The sequence below is a fragment of the Anser brachyrhynchus genome (genome assembly GCF_964034855.1).
Source record: "Anser brachyrhynchus genome assembly, chromosome: W".
Lineage (NCBI taxonomy): Eukaryota > Metazoa > Chordata > Aves > Anseriformes > Anatidae > Anser > Anser brachyrhynchus.
Genome location: NC_137704.1, coordinates 18,871,018 through 18,892,829, shown reverse-complemented (window position 1 = coordinate 18,892,829; position 21,812 = coordinate 18,871,018). Strand labels below are relative to the sequence as shown.

Below are 21,812 nucleotides of genomic sequence, written 5' to 3'. Positions count from 1 at the left end.
ATTGTTTTCAGGTTCTGTGCTAAATGAATAGTCCAGAGAGGATATTTAACATGAGCAATTACAACTATATGACTTTAATCTGAACAAATATTTGCATTTACTAGATGGTATAAAATGGCACTTTTTTAATGTGAAAAATGTCATGGAAGTGTAGAAGTGGACTTCTGTGAGAAAGAGTATACATACGAGGCGACCGGCTCCGGGGCAGACGCGTGCTGCAGCGGAGCGCGGGATCGGGACAGGCAGGGCTATTTTTCGGGCATCGAGCCTACGTGAGGGAGCCGCCAGGCACCGGCAGCCCTCGTGAGGGAGGCTGACGAGGCGTAGGCGGGGCCAGCAGCGTCAGCGACAGCTCCTCCCCCGGCCGTTCAAAGGCAGCCCTTAGGGAGCGCGAGCGACCAGGAGCACAGCGACCAGGGAGTGACGCGGCAGTTAGCGCAGGCAGGAAGGGCGGAGCGGTCACACCCGCCCATAGGGACAACTCCTCTAACGGCACTCTCCCGTCAGCTGGGCTGCAATGGTCTCCACCAGGCACGGTGCTTTCTCTAGGAAGTCAGTACACACCCAGACCGACTGCCCGTCCAAACATGCGGCAGTTCAGGTCTCCGGATGCGGGGAGTGTCTGAGCCTCTTGCTGCCATCGGCGGGAGGCAGAGAGACTGCTTGCGTGAGGTGCGAGCAGGTGGACAACCTGGTCCGCATGGTGGCAGAACTCAAGGAGGAGGTGCAGAGGTTGAGGGATATCAGGGAGTGCGAGCGGGAGATAGACTGGTGGAGCGACTCCCTGCAGGACCGGAGGGAGAGGGACCAGGGTGAGATGCTCCAAAGGGGGGTGGACCCCCTGCCCTGTCACCATCGGGCAGAGGGAGGGGACCTGCGAGTTGAGGAGGAATGGAGACAGGTCCCTGCTCGACCTCGCAGGAGATGCCCTCCCCTTCCGGTGCCGCCTTCCCAGGTGCCCTTGAACAATAGGTTTGAGGCCCTGGAGCTAGAGAGACCCGTGGGTGAGGATGAGGTAGGAAGCCTACCCAGGAGGATGCCTGAGGTGAGGAAGTTGACTCCATGCCTCAGGACTGCCTCCACCAAGAAAGAAAGAAGGGTGATTGTTGTGGGCGACTCCCTCCTCAGGGGAACGGAGGGCCCTATTTGTCGGCCTGACCCCACACATAGGGAAGTCTGCTGCCTCCCTGGGGCCAGGGTCAGAGACGTTACCAGGAAGCTTCCAAACCTGGTTTGCCCCTCTGACTATTACCCGCTTTTGATAGTCCAGGCTGGCAGTGACGATGTTGAAAAGAGAAGCCTCAAGGCTATCAAACAGGACTATAGGGGGCTAGGACGATTGGTGGAGGGAGCGGGAGTGCAGGTGGTGTTTTCGTCTATCCCTACCGGGGAAGGGAGAGGCACGGAGAGGACGCGGAAAGCTCATGTGGTTAATAGGTGGCTCAGAGGCTGGTGCCAGCACAGAAATTTTGGGTTTTTACACCATGGGAAGCTTTACTCGGCACCTGGCCTGATGGCCCCAGACGGGTCCCTATCTCCAAGGGGAAAACGGATCCTAGGCCAGGAGCTGGCGGGGCTCATAGAGAGAGCTTTAAACTAGGTAAGAAGGGGGACGGGGCTCAAACAAGGCTTGTTGGAGCTGTGCCGGGGGAAACAATGGCTAGGCCGGGGAAGAAGGCGATGGCCCAGCTGAAGTGCATCTACACTAATGCACGCAGCATGGGTAACAAACAGGAGGAGCTGGAAGCCATTGTGCAGCAGGCAGGCTATGACTTGGTTGCCATCACGGAGACGTGGTGGGACCGCTCCCACGACTGGAGTGCTGCAATGCCTGGCTATCGGCTCTTCAGGAGGGACAGGCAGCACAGAGGGGGTGGTGGCGTGGCTCTCTACATTAGAGAATCTTTTGATGTTGTGGAACTCCAGGCTGGGAATGATAAGGTTGAATCCCTGTGGGTTAGGATCCGCGGGAAGGCCGGCAAGGCTAGCTTCCTGGTCGGGGTCTGTTATAGACCGCCGAACCAGGATGAGGAGATGGATGAGGAGTTTTATAGGCAACTGACAGAAGTTGCAAAATCGTCGGCGCTTGTCCTCGTGGGGGACTTCAACTTCCCGGACATATCCTGGAAACACAACACGGCACAGAGAAAGCAGTCTAGGAGGTTTCTGGAGAGCGTGGGAGATAGCTTCCTGACGCAGCTGGTCAGTGAACCTACCAGGGGTGGTGCCACGCTAGACCTTCTCTTCACAAACAGAGAAGGACTGGTGGGAGATGTGGTGGTCGAAAGCTGTCTTGAGCAGAGTGACCACGAAATGGTAGAGTTCTCTATTCTTGGCGAGGCCAGGAAGGGGACCAGTAAAACTGCTGTCTTGGACTTCCGGAGGGCTGACTTTGAGCTGCTCAGGACGCTGGTTGGCCGAGTCCCTTGGGAGGCGGTTCTGAAGGGCAGAGGAGTCCAGGAAGGCTGGGCGCTCCTCAAGAAGGAAATCGTGATGGCACAGGAGCGGTCCGTCCCCACGTGCCCAAAGATGAGCCGGCGTGGAAGAAGACCGGCCTGGCTCAACAGAGAGTTGCGGCTTGTGCTTAGCAGAAAAAAGAGGGTTTATAATCTTTGGAAAAAAGGGCGGGCCACTGAGGAGGACTACAAGGATGTAGCGAGGCTGTGCAGGGAGAAAATTAGAAAGGCCAAAGCTCATCTGGAGCTCAACCTGGCTTCTGCCGTTAAAGACAACAAAAAATCCTTTTACAAATATATCAACGCGAAACGGAGGACTAAGGAGAATCTCCATCCTTTACTGGATGCGAGGGGAAACCTAGTTACTAAGGATGAGGAAAAGGCTGAGGTGCTTAATGCCACCTTTGCCTCAGTCTTTAGCGGCAAGACCAGTTGTTCTCTGGATACCCAGTGCCTTGAGCTGGTGGAAGGGGATGGGGAGCAGGATGTGGCCTTCGCTATCCATGAGGAAATGGTTGGCGACCTGCTACGGAGCTTGGATGTGCGCAAGTCGATGGGGCTGGGTGGGATGCACCCGAGGGTACTGAAAGAACTGGCGGAGGAGCTGGCCGAGCCGCTTTCCATCATTTATCAGCAGTCCTGGCTATCGGGGGAGGTCCCGGTTGACTGGCGGCTAGCCAATGTGGCGCCCATCTATAAGAAGGGCTGCAGGGCAGACCCGGGGAACTATAGGCCTGTCAGTTTGACCTCAGTGCCAGGAAAGCTCATGGAGCAGATTATCTTGAGGGTCATCACGCGGCACTTGCAGGGCAAGCAGGCGATCAGGCCCAGTCAGCATGGGTTTATGAAAGGCAGGTCCTGCTTGACGAACCTGATCTCCTTCTATGACCAAGTGACGCGCTTGGTGGATGAGGGAAAGGCTGTGGATGTGGTTTACCTTGACCTCAGTAAGGCTTTTGACACAGTTCCCCACAACATTCTCCTCAAGAAACTGGCTGCTCGGGGCTTGGACTGGCGTACGCTTCGCTGGGTTAGAAACTGGCTGGATAGCCGGGCCCAGAGAGTTGTGGTGAATGGAGTCAAATCTGGTTGGAGGCTGGTCACTAGTGGTGTCCCCCAGGGCTCGGTACTGGGGCCGGTCCTCTTTAATATCTTTATCGATGATCTGGATGAGGGCGTCCAGTGCACCCTCAGTAAGTTTGCAGATGACACCAAGCTAAGTGCGTGTGTCGATCTGCTCAAGGGCAGGAAGGCTCTGCAGGAGGATCTGGATAGGCTGGAGCGATGGGCTGAGGTCAACTGTATGAAGTTCAACAAGGCCAAGTGCCGGGTCCTGCACCTGGGGCGCAACAACCCCAAGCAGAGCTACAGGCTGGGAGATGAGTGGCTGGAAAGCTGCCTGGCAGAGAAGGACCTGGGAGTACTGGTTGATAGTCGGCTGAATATGAGCCAGCAGTGTGCCCAGGTGGCCAAGAAGGCCAACAGCATCCTGGCCTGTATAAGAAGCAGTGTGGCCAGCAGGTCTAGGGAAGTGATTGTGCCCCTGTACTCGGCTCTGGTGAGGCCTTACCTCGAGTACTGTGTTCAGTTTTGGGCCCCTCGCTACAGGAAGGACATGGACGTGCTCGAGCGAGTCCAGAGAAGGGCGACCAAGCTGGTGAGGGGTCTGGAGAACAAGTCTTACGAGGAGCGGCTGAGGGAGCTGGGCTTGTTCAGCCTGGAGAAGAGGAGGCTCAGGGGCGACCTCATCGCTCTCTACAGTTACCTTAAAGGAGGCTGTAAAGAGGTGGGGGTTGGTCTGTTCTCCTACGTGCCTGGTGACAGGACGAGGGGGAATGGGCGAAAGTTGCGACAGGGGAGTTTTAGGTTGGATGTTAGGAAGTACTTCTTTACCGAAAGGGTTATTAAGCATTGGAATGGGCTGCCCAGGGAGGTGGTGGAGTCACCATCCCTGGAGGTCTTTAAAAGACGTTTAGATGTAGAGCTTAGCGATATGGTTTAGTGGAGTACTTAGTGTTAGGTCGGAGGTTGGACTCGATGATCTTGAGGTCTCTTCCAACCTAGAAATCTGTGATACTGTGACCTTTTCCAAGTTGTGTATCAATCATCCTCTGACCTAAATTTTAGTATTTATGTATTACGTAATAGTGATACACATAAGAAAATCCTTAAAACACTGCATGTATGCATCAACTATCAGAATGTATTCCTCTAATAGCTGAAACTGAAATAAGTCTTCATAGTTAAAAACAAGAATCCCTTACCAATAGCCTTCCTAATAAGCTAAGGAGCAACTCTGCAGCTGGCCATTCTGGTTTATTGACCGTGGAAAGAAGATCTTGAATGAAGTTCTCAAACAGTGGCCTATAATCTTCTTCCCCTTGTTTACTACCACACCTGTTTAGAAGAAAATGTATTATGTAAGCAAATTTAAGATCCATTTAAGCTTTTCTTCTGATATAAACAAAAGTAATCCTATGTTTAACCAGGAAAAAAAAATGTTTTATGCAATTCTAAAAGAAAAAAAAATGGAATATTAGCAGAAAAATAATTTTATCCAGTTAAGGACAAATAATTCAAACATTTATCACTAATTTTTCACTGCAGGGAAAGCAGCTAATCCAGGATAGTAGTATTTTTTCCCTCTAAGCTTTTTCATTTATTGTTTTGAGTTAAAGTCTGAATGAAGAGGATGAACAAGGTAGGTAAAAAAAATTCTGAACCTCAAGCTGTAGTCCTGTATTTAGGAGGTATTGAGTCTAGACTCTTTAAGTCTGGTCCAACTTATCTCAGAATGATATCTCAGTATTATGCTCTTCAAGGTTAAAATCAGAATGTAAAATTCAAAGGTAACATACCTGATAGTGTTTCACTTACATATGACGTTCCTAATGTCTTTAACGATACCAGAGGTATGCAGAGAAATGGCTAGATCTCTAAACAGCTTCTCAGCTTAACGGTGGAAATTAACACGATAAAAACCTCAGGACTTTTTCTAAAAAAAGCTGATTTTGATTATTCAGGTGTGTGTGTATATATATATATATTTATATATATTTCTGTTCAGCTATTAACATTCCTAACTTTAGTTAATGTGATTTTAGAGTTTTAGTCATTTTGATGACTGAATGAATCTGATTTCACCACTTAAATATTTATTCAGCCTCCTCTTTTGTGCTTCAGATGAGTAACAGACACCTGATAAAAGGATCCTACATAAACTATCAGACAGATTCTTAAATGTATAAAGAACTCCCTGCAGAATTTCTGTGCCATAAAAGTTTTGTCCAGAGAGGAAACTCTCTTAGGGAACTACAAAGTACATTGTTATAAGTAACTTTATTGGTTGGTATTTAGCATTGTGAAGTAATTAGGTTTGTCTCGAGGTGTGACAGACTTTATTCAGAGATGGTTTCATCAATATACTGAAGAATGTAAGAGTACTTACTTCTTAAGGAAAATAGAAAGGAAGTTTTGTGCTGTTCTCATGGCTGTTTCGTATGAGTTAGTAATAAGCACATCTTGATCCACCTAAAAATAACAAGATTTATTAGTCTAACATTTTAGCATACACAGAAATATGATTTCCAGATCAACATTTGTCATGCATCAAATAATTATGGCAGACAAAATTACATTGTCTGATTACTAGAGCACCATCAAAAAACATTATACCCACAAGCACACAGTCATACCTGCACAAAAAAAAAATAAAAAAAGTCTCTTTAAAAATATCTTCCTTACTTTTTTGTTCAATTCCTCCTCTGAATTAGAATCTTTTTCTGCTGATGGTAAGTGCACAACACATTGAATAAGCTGCAGAACTAGTGCTGTTACCATTTGAATATACATAGGCTCTCCATCAGTGTCACTGCTATTTAACCTGTTAATATGAAAAGGACAGCATTAACACTAAAATAAAACAAAACAATTATTTTTGGTCCTAAATGATTTTTAAATTTAGGAATTTTTTTACCACAGATAGAAATCTGTGTTCTAGACATTTATTTATTCATTTGCTTCTCTCTTATGAAGTGAAAGATTGGTTCTAACAAAAACAGTAAGTATTATTCTTAGGTAGGAGAAATGAACTGAAATAGCCCACAGATGACTATCAGAATATCTGTGAAGCTCAGTAGCTGAGAATCTACAGAAAATCTTTTCATATCAATTTTTTTTTAAAGCTGTCCCCTTCATGATAGTAGCCACAGATAGGAAATGCCCTTTAACAGACCAGAACTAGAATTCTATAGATGAATAGTGTAGCCACTGTGGGATCGAGATGGTGACTTCCTTCTGGCAAAGATCCTAATTCAAAGAGGGTATCTACCAGTTATGTTACTATGCCTACCACATTCCTATTTGCTAGATGTCTGATGATTGTAATCAAAATGTCACAAAATATTAGGCATAAACACTCATGTTACACATTAGGGTCACTGAATTCTACTTAAAAGTCCCAGTGCATTTATTTCACTGGATATTTTCCTGTTTATCCACCCTGGATCAGCTAACCTATTTCATTGGCATTTGTCTGTCTCCAGGGGAAAGCTGCATGCAAGCAAGGAACTAAAGCGATGCCAACAACAACAACAAATGTTTTAGAATCATTTAAAGCTTCCAACCCCAATTTTAACTGAATTCCAGTTCAGGTCAGATTCTTTCCCAGATTGGACCTGAATCTATTATTTAGAAGATGCACTGAAGTCCAGCTGAAGCACTTAAAACACAAAGTAAACTGAGCAGTTCCTAAATGAAACTCATTCAAAGGAGTATTAATTTGTATTCCTGGAAAGAGTGCTCTGAGTATGTCCTCAAAGAAATTCACCCAGAATTCTCCTATTAAGTTTTAGCAATGAATTCAATAGCTTCATATAAACAGAATGAATTTTGCAACAAAAACCCCTTTGAATGCACACTAACATTGCACTCGTTTACATGCTTAGTGAGAAGAGTAACAAGATATTTCAATCATTTTTGTAACCAAACATAAATATGATGGCATAAGAAACGGTGACTATTACAAGATACATTTGTCAGGAAACTCTACTCTCACTATAGAGATTTTGAAATATCAACCAGCTTGTAAAGTTGCAGATTTTTTAAGAGATGTTAATGCTGAAACCTAAAATCCCACATGTACAAAACTGTAAGTGCTTACATCTATAAGTTAGCAATCTATGCCAGAAATTACCTGAAGTTTCTCAAACTCCTCTTGCTAGTTGGTAGTCTCGCAAGGGAAGTGAAAATTTCTTCCAGTATTAGCTGTCTATGTTTTTCATACCTGGAGAACACCTATTTAACAGTCACAGGATTGTTAAAAAATTATTTATTGTTACATTAGATACTGTTTGTTAAATTTATTTTTAAAAGTTATATATAGTAACATACACTTCACATGACACAATGCACACCTTGTTTTTAATGTATTACTTTGTTTTTTCAAAGCAAGCATTTATGTATAAAATATATAAAAACTTTTTCAAATAAATATTTTTAAAATCTTCTAACAACATAAATGTGGAATATCTCTTAAAAATACGATATATTTTAAAGATTTCTGTCAGTGGTAGAAATATGCCATATAAGAAAGTCAAATAGTTACTTCATATCTTAGTCTTTAATATTTGCCTGACATGAAAGATTCTTTTAATTTATGGGGTCACGGTTGTAGGCTTTGCTTCTTTTTGTTTAGGCAGAATTCCTTTTATAAATACTGGAGCATATCATCCTTACAAAGATGGAAAACGTCCACTTGAACAAGCACATATATGTTGCACTGCATTTTTCCTGAAGTAATATTTTATTTGATTCATGAATTTTTCATATACCTACCTCTTCCAAGGAAAATAATTTATTCTATTATAAAAGTATCCTGCTGTTGTATAGCTTATTCCATTGCATAAATTCAAATCTTAACGAAGGAAATGTGGAAAATCATATTGCTAAGATTTCTTACACAAGAAAGAACAGGTAAGAGAAAGGGGTTTGTGTTTATACTTTAAACCACATAACCATAATTAAGTTCCTTGCTTAAGTAGGCTTCCTATAGAAGAAGAAACCTCCTCTGCAAATAGGAGAAGCTCAGGTAGATTTAATACTGTTCCTAGATTATGATACCGAACTGCAAAAACTTGAGCTCTAATTGTCCACCAGCAAAAATACAGCCTACGTAAATGTCCTAATAACTTTTGGATGTACAGGACCATGAAATCACAAATTAAAAATTACTTACTGCAGTCACTAATTTGATGGCACATAACTGTAGCTCACTGACATTTTCTACAAAGAAAGGTGTTATTCCCATAGATGATACCTATGAATGGGCAGAAAGTATTCTAAGTATATTTGACAGGCAAACTGATATTCATGCAATTTTACAAGCAGATTATTCATTCAGTAGATAAGGTATTCAACAACACATTACTTCATATTATTTGCAAATTTAATACAATTAGGTTAAACTTTTTCTTAGGTGTACAATAAATACCATTAAATATTTAAACATGAGGTGTTCTTTTCCTGCAGAAGAGAACAGGAAGATAACATACTACACAACAGACTAGTCAGTCTAATGTTAACCGTTAAAAAAGTTTGTACCGATTTTATATTTCATGTCATTGACATAATCACACTTTACAGTCCCTCTGGGAAAAAATAAAAAATAAAACAAAAATCCCACAACATTCTCAGACAGAAATTCTTCTGATAAAACTTACCTGAAGAATAGTTGTATCAGTAAGAAGCTGTATCTCTAGCAACTCTGACAAACTGCTGACAATCTCACAAACTTTGTTATACAACATCACTATAACTCTTTGCTTGTGGGTGGAACACTTAGCGCGTTTTGCTTTTGAACTTAAAACACCACCTAAAAAATCAAAATTATTTTCATTAATTTTTTCAATGTTTCAGTTGCATCAAATACTAGAAAGATGATCGTTTTCTCAAAAAATGTCCCCCTAACAATTACATGACAGCATTGTGAATACAACTGTTTACAGAAAAAAAAAAATAGTAGCAACAGCTGGAAAGCAAGGATTTCATATGACATTAATTTTTCATAATTGTTCTGAATTCTAGATCCAAAATTTTTAAAACAGTTCTTGAAGTTGGACACCCACATCTGATTATATATATACAAAAGACAACAAAATGCTAAATGCAAAATAATTTTCACTGAAATAAATCATTACATAAACAGAGATTATGACTATAAAGTGACTTTTTCATACATATAATAACTATATGCACAAGGCAAACTTCAGACACACTTCTAAATAGTTTGGTCTAAATGGCACTATAGTTATTGCAGTAAACCTAAAAATTAATGCGACTAAGTTATTTAGGGGATGCACTTAAGTCATTGTTATTTTTCTCTACATTTCATCATCCTCAAAATAACAGAAAACATTAACTCAGATGTTGTATGTTTTATTAGAGAACTATCAGTATAAGAGCTGCATATAGAAATATTCAGGGAAGTCATATAACTTGTATCATCATACAGTAGATTAAAAAAAAGGAAAACATAATTGAGATCAGCCCTGATGAGAAGGACCTGGGGGTGTTGGTTGATGAGACGCTCAACATGAGCCAGCAGTGTGTGCTTGCAGTCCAGAAAGCCAACCGTATCCTGAGCTGCATCAAAAGAAGCGTGGGCAGCAGGTCGGGGGAGGTGATTCTCCTCCTCTACTCTGCTCATTTGAGACCCCAACTGGAATACTGTGTTCAGCTCTGGGGCCCCCAGCACAAGAAGGACATGGATGTATTAGAACGAGTTCAGAGAAAGGCCACAAAGATGATCAAGGGGCTGGAACACCTCTCCTATGAAGACAGGCTGAGAGAGTTGGCGTTGTTCAGCCTGGAGAAGAGAAGGCTCCGGGGAGACCTTATAGCAGCCTTCCAGTACCTAAAGAGGGCCTACAGGAAAGCTGGGGAGGGACTCCTGATCAGGCAGTGCAGTGATAGGAAAAGGAGTAATGGTTTTAAACTAAAAGAGGGTAGATTTAGATTAGATATAAGGAAAAAATTCTTCACTCAGAGGGTGGTGAGGCACTGGAACAGGTTGCCCAGAGAAGCTGTGGATGCCCCATCTGTGGAAGTGTTCAAGGCCAGGTTGGATGGGGCTTTGAGCAACATGGTCTAGTGGAAGGTGTCCCTGCCTGTGGCAGGGGGGTTGGAATTAGATTATCTTAAAGGCCCCTTCCAAACCAAACCATTCTATGATAAATATAATGTGAAAAGATTTTTCAAAATCTCTGAGCATACTAACCACCATGAGGATCCAGTCTATATACAGGGTCATATTGAGGATAGAGAGTGTTCTGCAAATGAAATTTTGTGTATTGAATAACTCTTTCTATTACATCCTCAATATATACGGCTTTAGGCATATTTGGCGATGTCATAATATTGATAGCAGTAAGACAAGCATCAGCAGATTTTGTCACTCTCTCCATAATAAGATCTCTCCATAATCTCTCCTCATCTTCAGTGTCATTGTTCTGTAACAGGCAAGAAAAGCAGGATAGTGTGAACAAAGAGGCAAATTTTTATCCTTACCAAGTACAATATAACAGTAACATTTTAATATATATCAATGGTAAGCACTATGAAGATTGCAACATTCTCTACTTAAGACTGATGTACCTTAGGCAAAATCTGAACATTAACATTTTCCTCTAACATTTTCCTTAGTGCTCTATGTATGCTGTTTGCTGCTTTGGCAAGTCTAATTTTCACCACTAGAGGGAATTCTCACAAAATAAGACTTATAAATCACATGAAATTAATGAGAAGACGACTTTCTCCACAGACTGACTCATCTATTACCTATGGGTTTAAACTATGTCTTATCAAATATGACCATTTAAGTTTTAGCACTGGGTACATAATTCTGTATTTCTGTGTTTGTGCAAGTTATAAAAACAAACAAACAAGAGGCTAATTATGAGTATGCTGTTGGCTTTCCTTGTAAAAATAAGGGGTTGGTAAAACACTAATTTCTAACCTTATCAACTTTTTTCCCTTGAATCTAAAAGTATTGCAGTGCATTACATATATGGTAAAATATATATATAAAAAAAAAATCAACAGACACCTGCAAATCAAGAGATCCCTGTAAAACTATTCCATGCAAGAAATTTAAGTTATTTGTATCTTGCACAAAGGAGGCTTTAAAAATACAAACAATTAGTTTTAAAACCTTTCTATTTTCTTGCTCATTAATCTTGGAAATAAAAAGAATCTGCAAGTGCATTTTGCCTTTGAATAATACCCTGACATGGAGGTAGGTTATCTTCACTGCACTGTAAAAATAGTATAAATTTACTCCTTAGCAGAAGGTTTCTTTGCCATAACGATCTAAATTACATTTAATAGGTTTTAAGAAAAATCTAAAACTTGTTTGGCTAAAGATTGCTTCTTTTTTTAATTGAAGCTTTGTCTCTGAATTGCAATCATGGGAAAATTTCAATAAGTGCTTAGTAAACTTGAGTTTTACTACAGAAAGCTAAAAGAAAAATATCACTTTAAAAGCACTGGCAAAAAGGCTCAACCAATTGCAACAGAGCAGGAAAACCATCACCTTTTCACTTATTTTTCATATTGCTAAAGACATTGAGAACTGTATAGTGAAACTTATTTTTTAGGTAGTCCTGTGTGGAGTTAGGAGTTGGACTTGATGATCCTTCCAACTCAGGATATTCTATGATTTAAAATGCCTCCTCAGTTCTTAATGCTCGGGGGAAGAATATGCTCTGCATGAAAGCTGTACTTTCTTCTACTGTGTAAGGGAAGTTTTATGGACAACTAGCAAAGAAATTTCCACTGGTGCAAGTTATACCAGTTACCACAAATATTTAAGGATGAAACAATAATATTTAAAATTAAGTCAAGAGACAACTTGATTACTCCCAATACATCTGTTTGTTAACAATACTATAGTAAAATGTTTAGTACTGAAAGAATATAATCAATTGAATTTTAATTCACACAGTATCACAGTATCACAGATTTCTAGGTTGGAAGAGACCTCAAGATCATCGAGTCCAACCTCCGACCTAACACTAAGTACTCCACTAAACCATATCGCTAAGCTCTACATCTAAACGTCTTTTAAAGACCTCCAGGGATGGTGACTCCACCACCTCCCTGGGCAGCCCATTCCAATGCTTAATAACCCTTTCGGTAAAGAAGTACTTCCTAACATCCAACCTAAAACTCCCCTGTCGCAACTTTCACCCATTCCCCCTCGTCCTGTCACCAGGCACGTAGGAGAACAGACCAACCCCCACCTCTCTACAGCCTCCTTTAAGGTAACTGTAGAGAGCGATAAGGTCGCCCCTGAGCCTCCTCTTCTCCAGGCTGAACAAGCCCAGCTCCCTCAGCCGCTCCTCGTAAGACTTGTTCTCCAGACCCCTCACCAGCTTGGTCGCCCTTCTCTAGACTCGCTCGAGCACGTCCATGTCCTTCCTGTAGCGAGGGGCCCAAAACTGAACACAGTACTCGAGGTGTGGCCTCACCAGAGCCGAGTACAGGGGCACAATCACTTCCCTAGACCTGCTGGCCACACTGCTTCTTATACAGGCCAGGATGCTGTTGGCCTTCTTGGCCACCTGGGCACACTGCTGGCTCATATTCAGCCGACTATCAACCAATACTCCCAGGTCCCTCTCGGCCAGGCAGCTTTCCAGCCACTCATCTCCCAGCCTGTAGCTCTGCTTGGGGTTGTTGCGCCCCAGGTGCAGGACCCGGCACTTGGCCTTGTTGAACTTCATACAGTTGACCTCAGCCCATCGCTCCAGCCTATCCAGATCCTCCTGCAGAGCCTTCCTGCCCTTGAGCAGATCGACACACGCACTTAGCTTGGTGTCATCTGCAAACTTACTGAGGGTGCACTGGACGCCCTCATCCAGATCATCGATAAAGATATTAAAGAGGACCGGCCCCAGTACCGAGCCCTGGGGGACACCACTAGTGACCAGCCTCCAACCAGATTTGACTCCATTCACCACAACTCTCTGGGCCCGGCTATCCAGCCAGTTTCTAACCCAGCGAAGCGTACGCCAGTCCAAGCCCCGAGCAGCCAGTTTCTTGAGGAGAATGTTGTGGGGAACTGTGTCAAAAGCCTTACTGAGGTCAAGGTAAACCACATCCACAGCCTTTCCCTCATCCACCAAGCGCGTCACTTGGTCATAGAAGGAGATCAGGTTCGTCAAGCAGGACCTGCCTTTCATAAACCCATGCTGACTGGGCCTGATCGCCTGCTTGCCCTGCAAGTGCCGCGTGATGACCCTCAAGATAATAATTAATAATAATTCTAATCTAATAATAATAATTCTAATCTTAAAATTTGACAGTCTGTTAATCATATACATATAAAATCAGAAATTCCTTTCACACACATGCACAGTATTTGAAATTATCATTAAATGGGACTCAAGTGAAGAAAACCCTATGCTGAACAGTGGTATGAAATGATCTAATTTGAAACTCACATGGTTAAGTAACGTAGAAAGCTTTGATCCATCTTGGATATTCTTCTCCAAAATATTCAGGACCTTTACCGTTTTATCTGTTGAAAGCTAAAACAAGAAAACAAATCAAGCAACTGTAGACACACAAAAGCTTCCAAATTGCTGAAAAGATGTCCATGGATGAAGGATAGAAAATGTTATGTAATTCCAGCATTAAACTTAAATCGTAAGCACTTTTGAGATAAGGATCGGATCTTGACTTGTCAGTTTCTGACACAGCACGACTGAGAATGCTGATAATAACCAAACTAGTGAAATACGTTCTAAGATTGCAATCAAACTGCATTTTTCAACCAAATCCATAGGAATAGGTTTAAAACTGCATATCTGCAAATAATGTATAGTTATACACTCTTGATTCTAGAAATTGAAATTTACCAAAACCAAATATGAATCACTAATTCTAGCTGACCATATAGAACTTAGAAGAAAATCCAAACCTTATGGACAAACAGAAACAAAATTAATTGATATTTGAGTGCTAATACAGAGGAAATGTATTCTTAGTAATCTTGTTAACTTTGAAAAATTAGCATGTTGAAAAAAAGTAACTCAAACTCGCTTACTGATGTTCTACAGAATTACAATCAAATAATCTGTAGAATATGCTGAACTCCAGAAGAACCAGTTTCACTCATACAGATAATAGTGGTGCTCACCTTTACAAGCAACACATTTCTGAGTTTATGTACACATGTATGTACAAAAATTAAGGAATAAAGGTTAAGGGTGAGAACTATCAAGAAGGCAAAATACTCAGGTTGAAAATATCCTACAAATGAAGGTAGGGAGGACTGAAGAAAAGGCCAGGAAGAATACCTAAATCTTGGGTTAAAGAATATCCTTCGGAGTGACTTGTATAATAAGTGGCTTCACAGACATTTCATAAACATAGTAAGTGGTCAAGAGCAGGCAGAGTTAAGAGTGTAACATAAGACTGCCCTAAGCCAAGAGTTCTAGGAAGATAAGGAAAGCAAGAACATTGTTTCTAGAGGTGTGATACCAACAGTTTGCACCAGCATAGAAAATTCCCTTGAACCAAAGTCAGGAAGAGTATGACAAAGAAACCACAGCATGTAGTCTACAGAAAATGAATCTTATCACCTGGGTCATTAAATCTTTTAACTTTGAAAGGGTTTTCTGGAGAGAGGGTACAAATAGGCAATTCAGTATGATGCTAGATGAACATCATATATTTACAATGCACTGACATTATATTAGAAAGGGTGGATTTTTTGACTTTTCTGGTAAGGTCTGTTTTACTGTGGTTGCTTAACACTAGCTGTAAGGAACAAAGACTATAGATTGATGTGCTTTTGTGAAAATAGATTAATAATTTTAGATTTTACTGCTCAGACATTTGTGTTACATATTGGTACATTGTGCTCTCAGTCACTGCTGACACTGAATGTTATTACACTAGATATGTGCTTTTTGTATATTTAACAAAATTAAATGTTCAAAAGATGTAAAGACTATGAAGATGTACCTTGTCCATAATGCCCATTGCCTTGATTTTTGCAGATTCACTACCCAACTCGCTAAGCTGATGTTTTCCCAGTAGCAATTCCTGTGGAATCTCATCATCATCGCCTTAAAAAAATGAAATAAAAAAAATTGTCACATTTCTAATAAGACTTCAAAGAAGCCACTATTTACAGCTAAGATGAAAAAGCAAACACAAGAAAACTTATTAAAGTACTGATTTTACATCTAACGAAGACTGACAGCCATGACTTTTGGTTGTTAAAATGACTCTACTTGTTCAATATGATTGATCATGTGCTCTGAAATATCATTCAACAGCCTAACATCAAAACCCATTTATTGCAGTTCTTTCATTAAGTACCACCCTCATTTCAGTAAAACAAATCTTAAATGATTGTAGTTCTAATTCTGAAATTCAAATCTTGGTCAGAATAATAGATGAAAAACACATATATCTTGGGATACACTGTGTTCTAATCACAATTGCCCTTACAAAAAAAAAAAAACACATGACATTAGAAGACACTGAAATCATTGGTTCGTAATATGTTTCACTTTTAAATCCAAGGGTGTAGACATGATTACTTTAAAAACTAGTCATTTGTTTATTAGGTTCCTCCCCTTGTTCTAATACTGTGACAAAGATGGTAGGAAAGAAATTATACAAATGCTCCATCATCCATTTCAATTGATAGTCATCTTGGTCAACCTGAACTACTTTACTGGACACTGACACTAAGCTGGACGATTTTCCAGTGAAAGGGATAAGGAGTACACATAGATTCAGTGTCTCAGCCATAAGTGTACAAGCACTGTGGCAAGGCCACAGCAGATGCACTCTAGTAGACTATTATTTCTCTCATTATGATTTATGACCCTTTTGGATTTTGCAGGAAGGAGGAAGGAAGATCATCTTCCTCTAGTAGCAAGTGAAATTGTAAAGGTAAAAGGCTCCTGCTACTCAAGGTGGAAGCCATATAAACACAATATACCCTAGCATGTATCACAGACAATTAAATCAGAAAGAAGGAAGTCTGAAAATACTGAGATGCAATTTTTTTAGTGTTTCTTGTATTTCTAATTAGGGGAAGCATTTTGAAAATTTCTGACATATTACCAAAAGCTGTGAAATCCATGTCTTCCAGATTTTCCAAAATATTTTCCATTGAAGCAGTAAACCTTTTAAAAGTTGAAGAATCCATCATTTCTGGTGGGAAAAAAAAAAAAGTATATATAATTATTTTTATATAAAATACATAAAATCCAAACTGAAGAAAATAAGTCTTCTAAAGTTACCTTCAGGTGTTAGTTTAGGTTCATAAGCTTTCCTTTTCTTTTGTTTTTCTTTTTTCTTCATTTTTCTAGCCACTAATTAGAGAATAAAGAGTGAAACAAATACTTTCTGGAACTGAAATAAAGGATTATTTACATTTCTCATGCTTGTATTAAATACTGCATATAAAGATGCTTTTTAAAGCATTTTAAAATGTTCAAATTATTAAAAAAAACATATTGTTTTCATAATACTAGTGTATTTTTAAAGGATAATGATCAGTTACCCTCACTGAGACTAGGAGGAGGAGAATAATCATCCATATCAGAGTCATCGGGACTACGATTACGGTAACGGCCACTACCAGAAGTCCTCCTTCCTTCATGATAATGACCACTTCTCCTGTGGTCACCAGAACTTCTTCTGTCATGTTCTTCATATTCCCAAGCTTCATCTCTATCCTTTTTATGTCTTTTTCGAGAAGCTAGAAATGAAATGCATTTTCATTTTAAGTATAAAAATTCTATTTTCAATAGCTCAAAATTATACATTTACAAGTTAAACATTAGCATATAAATGTTCCATAAAACAAGTGAACACTAAAACCATTATATAAAGTTCTGTTATGGCATTATTTTAACAATTCAATTTGAATTACATGAAAACCATGCCTGAAATCGCCAAAGACAACAGCAAACACTTAAAATATAAGTTTAAAGGGCACTTGTCCTTTTAAACAAAGGAGAATAGAACAAAATAAAATAATTTTCATCCTTTCCTTTCATAAGAGAACATTGAGATAATTTCTTCAGTTATGTAATTGGGTCTATTAATAGGCATCCATGTTACAATTCAGTGTTTGCTTTGCCTATCACACAGGAAGTTCCAATGAGACTTAGCAATCTAGCTGCTTAAAGATATTCTGTTTTGCCAAGACACCCCCAAAAAATTGTCTTGAAATATATATTGCAGTGAATTCAGTGTAAAGGAGAAAGCTGCAGTCACAATTCCAAGCTAAACAGTATGTATACACCACTGAAAGTTGTTATAACCAGTTTTCAGTAAGGACCAAAAGGCACAGCAGAAATCAGTGTTGAAGAAATTGGGATAAACGTTCTCTATAGAAACAGAGATTTAGTGGAAATAAGATATCGGGGGAGGGGAACTGAGTTCTCTGTTATTTTCAAAGATCGTCTCATGCATCTTTAAGGGGAGAGGGTGCTAAGAAGTAATAGGAAAACGATATGGATGAGGACGTAGCTTCATCCATGAAAGTCTCTACTATTTAATGTAACAGGATAACTGGGGCTAGCAAAGAGATGTCTAATACAGACTGTGCTGTGAAGATCAAAATGTCTCCAAAACATTACATTCTAGACTAGCAGAGTATATTATTCTTGTGAACTGGTATATAACAGCCCTTACATCTGTATGTGTTTCTACCAAACTCTCCTGAAGTTTAGAGAGGTATGAATGTGTACAGGGTTGTTTCTGAGCAAAATGGCTCCAAGCATTTATACAGAACTGGAACAGAACTGACATGGAATTTCCACAACCCCAGTTTATTGAGAAGAATAGGAAAGATATTATACATACCAGAATATAGCCAATGGACAGCCCGTGCTAAGTACAAATAAAAAAAAATATTGAACGTGAGGTGCTACTCTGCACTGCACACTAGAGGGCTTCCACTGCTGAAAACAATATGAAATTTCTGCAAAGAAGTGGTTCAAGACTTTAAAGTAGTAACTTAGCTTAGGCTTTGAGCTGTACTGCTTCTGAATCAGACTTGCTTCTGGAGGCAGTACAGTCATGTTCATGATGCCTGAGCTACTAAACAGTTTCAGTTCTAAACTGGTTGAGAGTTAACTGCAACTGAAGAAAGGGAGGGCTATCTGGGTTACCTGAAGTGAGTGGATTGGTTAAAGAAATAAGTGTTTTATGGAAAAAGACTTCACACATCTTAACTGATTCATTTTTCCCCTCGTGAGACAGTACTTTGTGGAGGCAGATGAATTCTGTCTCCACAGTTTATAGATAATCAGTAGCAATTTAAATTCTGTAAGAAGAATTCTGGCCCCAGCTATGTCTCTATAAGAAAAGTAACTTCCAATATCACTTTCCAGCAGAAATTTAAATTGACCATTTTATCAATGCTGCATGATAAAAGAAAATGTATTACAGTTGTGTTGGCTCTGCAAGGCAAAAAATATGAACATGGGAACAGCTATTCACATTTAGACATTTTATCTACTTCTAAGTAAACTTTGTAGAGCAATTGAATAAAAAAATGTAAGCTTTAATAACATTTCAAAAATACTATTAATTTTATACATAATTTTAATTTCTCATCATTTAATGGAATGAGATGCTCAAAGAAACTTATGTTCTATAACAACCACTCCTTCATATTTTTTAAAGTTTAATTTTAGACAGCAAATTCTGAAATAGATATTTGAAACAATACGAATCTATTAAGTGTAAAATTTTCCATTCTCTTCATCATTTTGTCTCATTTTAATTCAGTTCTACAGTATCCTTTAAGAAATATTCTAATTCATTTTTAAATCAGATGTCCTCACTGAATTTTTTAGAATGATGGCCAGATCTCTTGACTGTATGTAATGAACCTAGATTACCTTAAAGCATATAATTACTGTGCAAGATTTTCTTAATTTACATTACTTCATATTTAAGAATTTCAACAGCCACTGTGGCTAAAAGCTAGATTAAGATGTCTGAAATTTGTGACAATCCTCTCCATTCCCAACCAACTTAAATAATAGCAGTAGAAACAGAAGGATGTACTACTTACATTCAAAAGCTTCTTCACTGTCATTGTCTTCATCAGAACTGATTTCAGCATATTTTGGTTTCTCATTAACTGTGCTACGTTTGCGCTTGTTCATTTTCACACGTTCACAAAGTGGCATGGTGGATTCAATTTCTGCCAGGAGCTCAGGAGGCAAGTCTTTTAACACTGACTGATCTATGCTACCTATTAACGGAGAGTAAGAACAGTAAATGTGAATCTGAAGATAAAAAAGGGCCCAACACTTCAACCCTTTCTCAGGAACCGCTTACAGTATATTCGCTAACAATTTCATGGTTAGATATACCTGGATGTATTTGACAGGACTTTCTAAAGCTGTATATATTGTTCACACTGCAACTGGAAATTAACATAATAAATTGCATAAACATCTCCTTCAACAAAATATTTTGTCAGGCATATAAATAAAACAAATTCAAATTGGTGAATTACATTTGTAAAACAACATCCCTGCTCTACTTCCACAAAATTTAGTCTTATTTTTGTTCATCCTCTGAACTTAACAGGTTTTCCTGAAAGTATAGGTAAATTAATGATTCAGCGTGCCTCATTATAGCTCAATTCATTCTCAATCATATTATTTAGTGTAAATAAAACAGTAATCTTCTCTTTTCCAATATGTAGGGACAATCTGTGGCAGAATCTCCAGGTTCTTATCCCTAAATATAAGCCAAATCATTGACATCCCAAACTCTGCCTCAGGTGATTTCTTACCTCCTACTAATAGCTTTTTTTTTAATGCAACCCACATTTTTGCTTGATTTTGCTACAAAGCAAAGTTGAAAGAAAGATTTTTGTTTAATATAGAAAAACAGCAAGCTGGACCACAACAGGTTTCTTTTCCACTGAAGTAAACAGACAACATTGCACCATTCTCATCACATTTTGAAACTGATATTAAACACGTACGCAGTCAGCACAAAGGAGATTTACAGTGAATTTTTTATTGTTATTTGATGTCTTATTATTTATCAAAGAGCCTTACTGCACAAATCTGAAGACTATTGGACTGAATTGTTAACCTTTTTCCAACAAAATAAATGCCTCTGTCACAAGCGTTTCTCTCTCCTTCCCCAAGGTATACTCTATTATTTAGATACAAAAGAAATCACCTGACAATTGTGCTATATCAATGAAATATGTATATTGATATGTATATATATTTCTAGATTTACTTTTTAATTGCATTCACTACATCAGTAACTTAACTTTCTAAAATTTATTTCAATTATTACAGTAACATCCCATCTCCTAATCCAGTCTTAGTCTTCCCCCATATTTTTAAACACATTTAGCTGGAATTAGAATAATCTTAATATTAGAAAATAGTTTCCAGCAATACATTAAAAAAAAAACAAAAAACAGGTTTCATATATTTCTGGTTTAACATCTCTCTACATCCAAAAAAGTTGCCTATGAACAATGAAACTAGCAATCAATATTATTTTTCTATAATTCTCAAGTATGTTCAAGGAAGTCATCTCACTTAAGTGCATTTAAAAAAAAAAAAAAGAAGTTTGAATTTAAAATATTGATTACTTTGAACATTTTTGAAACGAGGTAGGGAAATATCTATAAAATAGACAACAAAAGTTGTCCCTGCTTCCCCCACACCACGGTCATTTGCTTTAAGTTGCAATCCTTAGATATTCAACACCTGTCAAAGGTACCTAAATTCTCAATATTGTTTTCAAAAATGCTACAAAACATTTCACAGTGTGGTTATTCCTTGCGTTCTAGGCACTTGACTGAAGATAGGAAGAAGTATGCCAGCACAGACCGAATAGTTTGTCTGTGTGTACTACCAGCTGACTGGATGTCAGCCAGGTCTAATCTGGAGGTTGCACAAATGTGTTTGAGCAGTGGCATCCCCACGCTAACTGTCCATGTCCCTTTGTATACATATGCAGCATCTGAGGAGAGTTAGCTTACATCCAGCCCCAGACAAGAGGGAAATTTGTATATATGTATTTTAAGACAATTTCCACAGGCACAGACCATTCACCAAAGGGCCTCAGAACCTGGTTCTCCTAACACAAATGCTCAATTTTAAGCACTATGGGTAAATTCATTGAAGTCAGCACGACTACTCACAGAGCATAAAACCTACAGGAAATCTGGCCAAAGACACTGCAAAAACCAGCTATAAGTAAAGAAACAAAAGCTGCATTAAGATTCATATAGATGTTTAAAAGCCATATGCACATACACCAACAAGAGTA

General features: G+C 39.5%; 2 protein-coding genes across 5 annotated transcripts in view; both read right to left on the bottom strand.

Annotated features, from left to right (window-relative positions):
• Positions 1–21,812, bottom strand: part of LOC308184976 (uncharacterized protein) — a gene marked incomplete at its 3' end in the record, with an annotated part of 320,479 nt that overhangs the window by 69,770 nt on the left and 228,897 nt on the right. The gene's annotated exons all lie outside the window — the stretch shown is intronic.
• Positions 1–21,812, bottom strand: part of LOC308184706 (nipped-B-like protein) — a 196,016-nt gene that overhangs the window by 31,508 nt on the left and 142,696 nt on the right. For all 4 annotated transcript variants that reach the window (XM_080572031.1, XM_080572030.1, XM_080572032.1 and 1 more), the window contains 13 exons: positions 19,573–19,755; positions 17,044–17,241; positions 16,781–16,852; positions 16,602–16,691; positions 15,486–15,589; positions 13,958–14,044; positions 10,732–10,963; positions 9,176–9,327; positions 8,692–8,772; positions 7,651–7,751; positions 6,201–6,339; positions 5,905–5,987; positions 4,721–4,853 (listed from right to left, as the gene is read on the bottom strand). In XM_080572031.1, the coding sequence (XP_080428157.1) occupies positions 4,721–4,853; positions 5,905–5,987; positions 6,201–6,339; positions 7,651–7,751; positions 8,692–8,772; positions 9,176–9,327; positions 10,732–10,963; positions 13,958–14,044; positions 15,486–15,589; positions 16,602–16,691; positions 16,781–16,852; positions 17,044–17,241; positions 19,573–19,755 (1,655 nt within the window). The remainder of the gene's footprint in view (positions 1–4,720; positions 4,854–5,904; positions 5,988–6,200; positions 6,340–7,650; positions 7,752–8,691; positions 8,773–9,175; positions 9,328–10,731; positions 10,964–13,957; positions 14,045–15,485; positions 15,590–16,601; positions 16,692–16,780; positions 16,853–17,043; positions 17,242–19,572; positions 19,756–21,812) is intronic.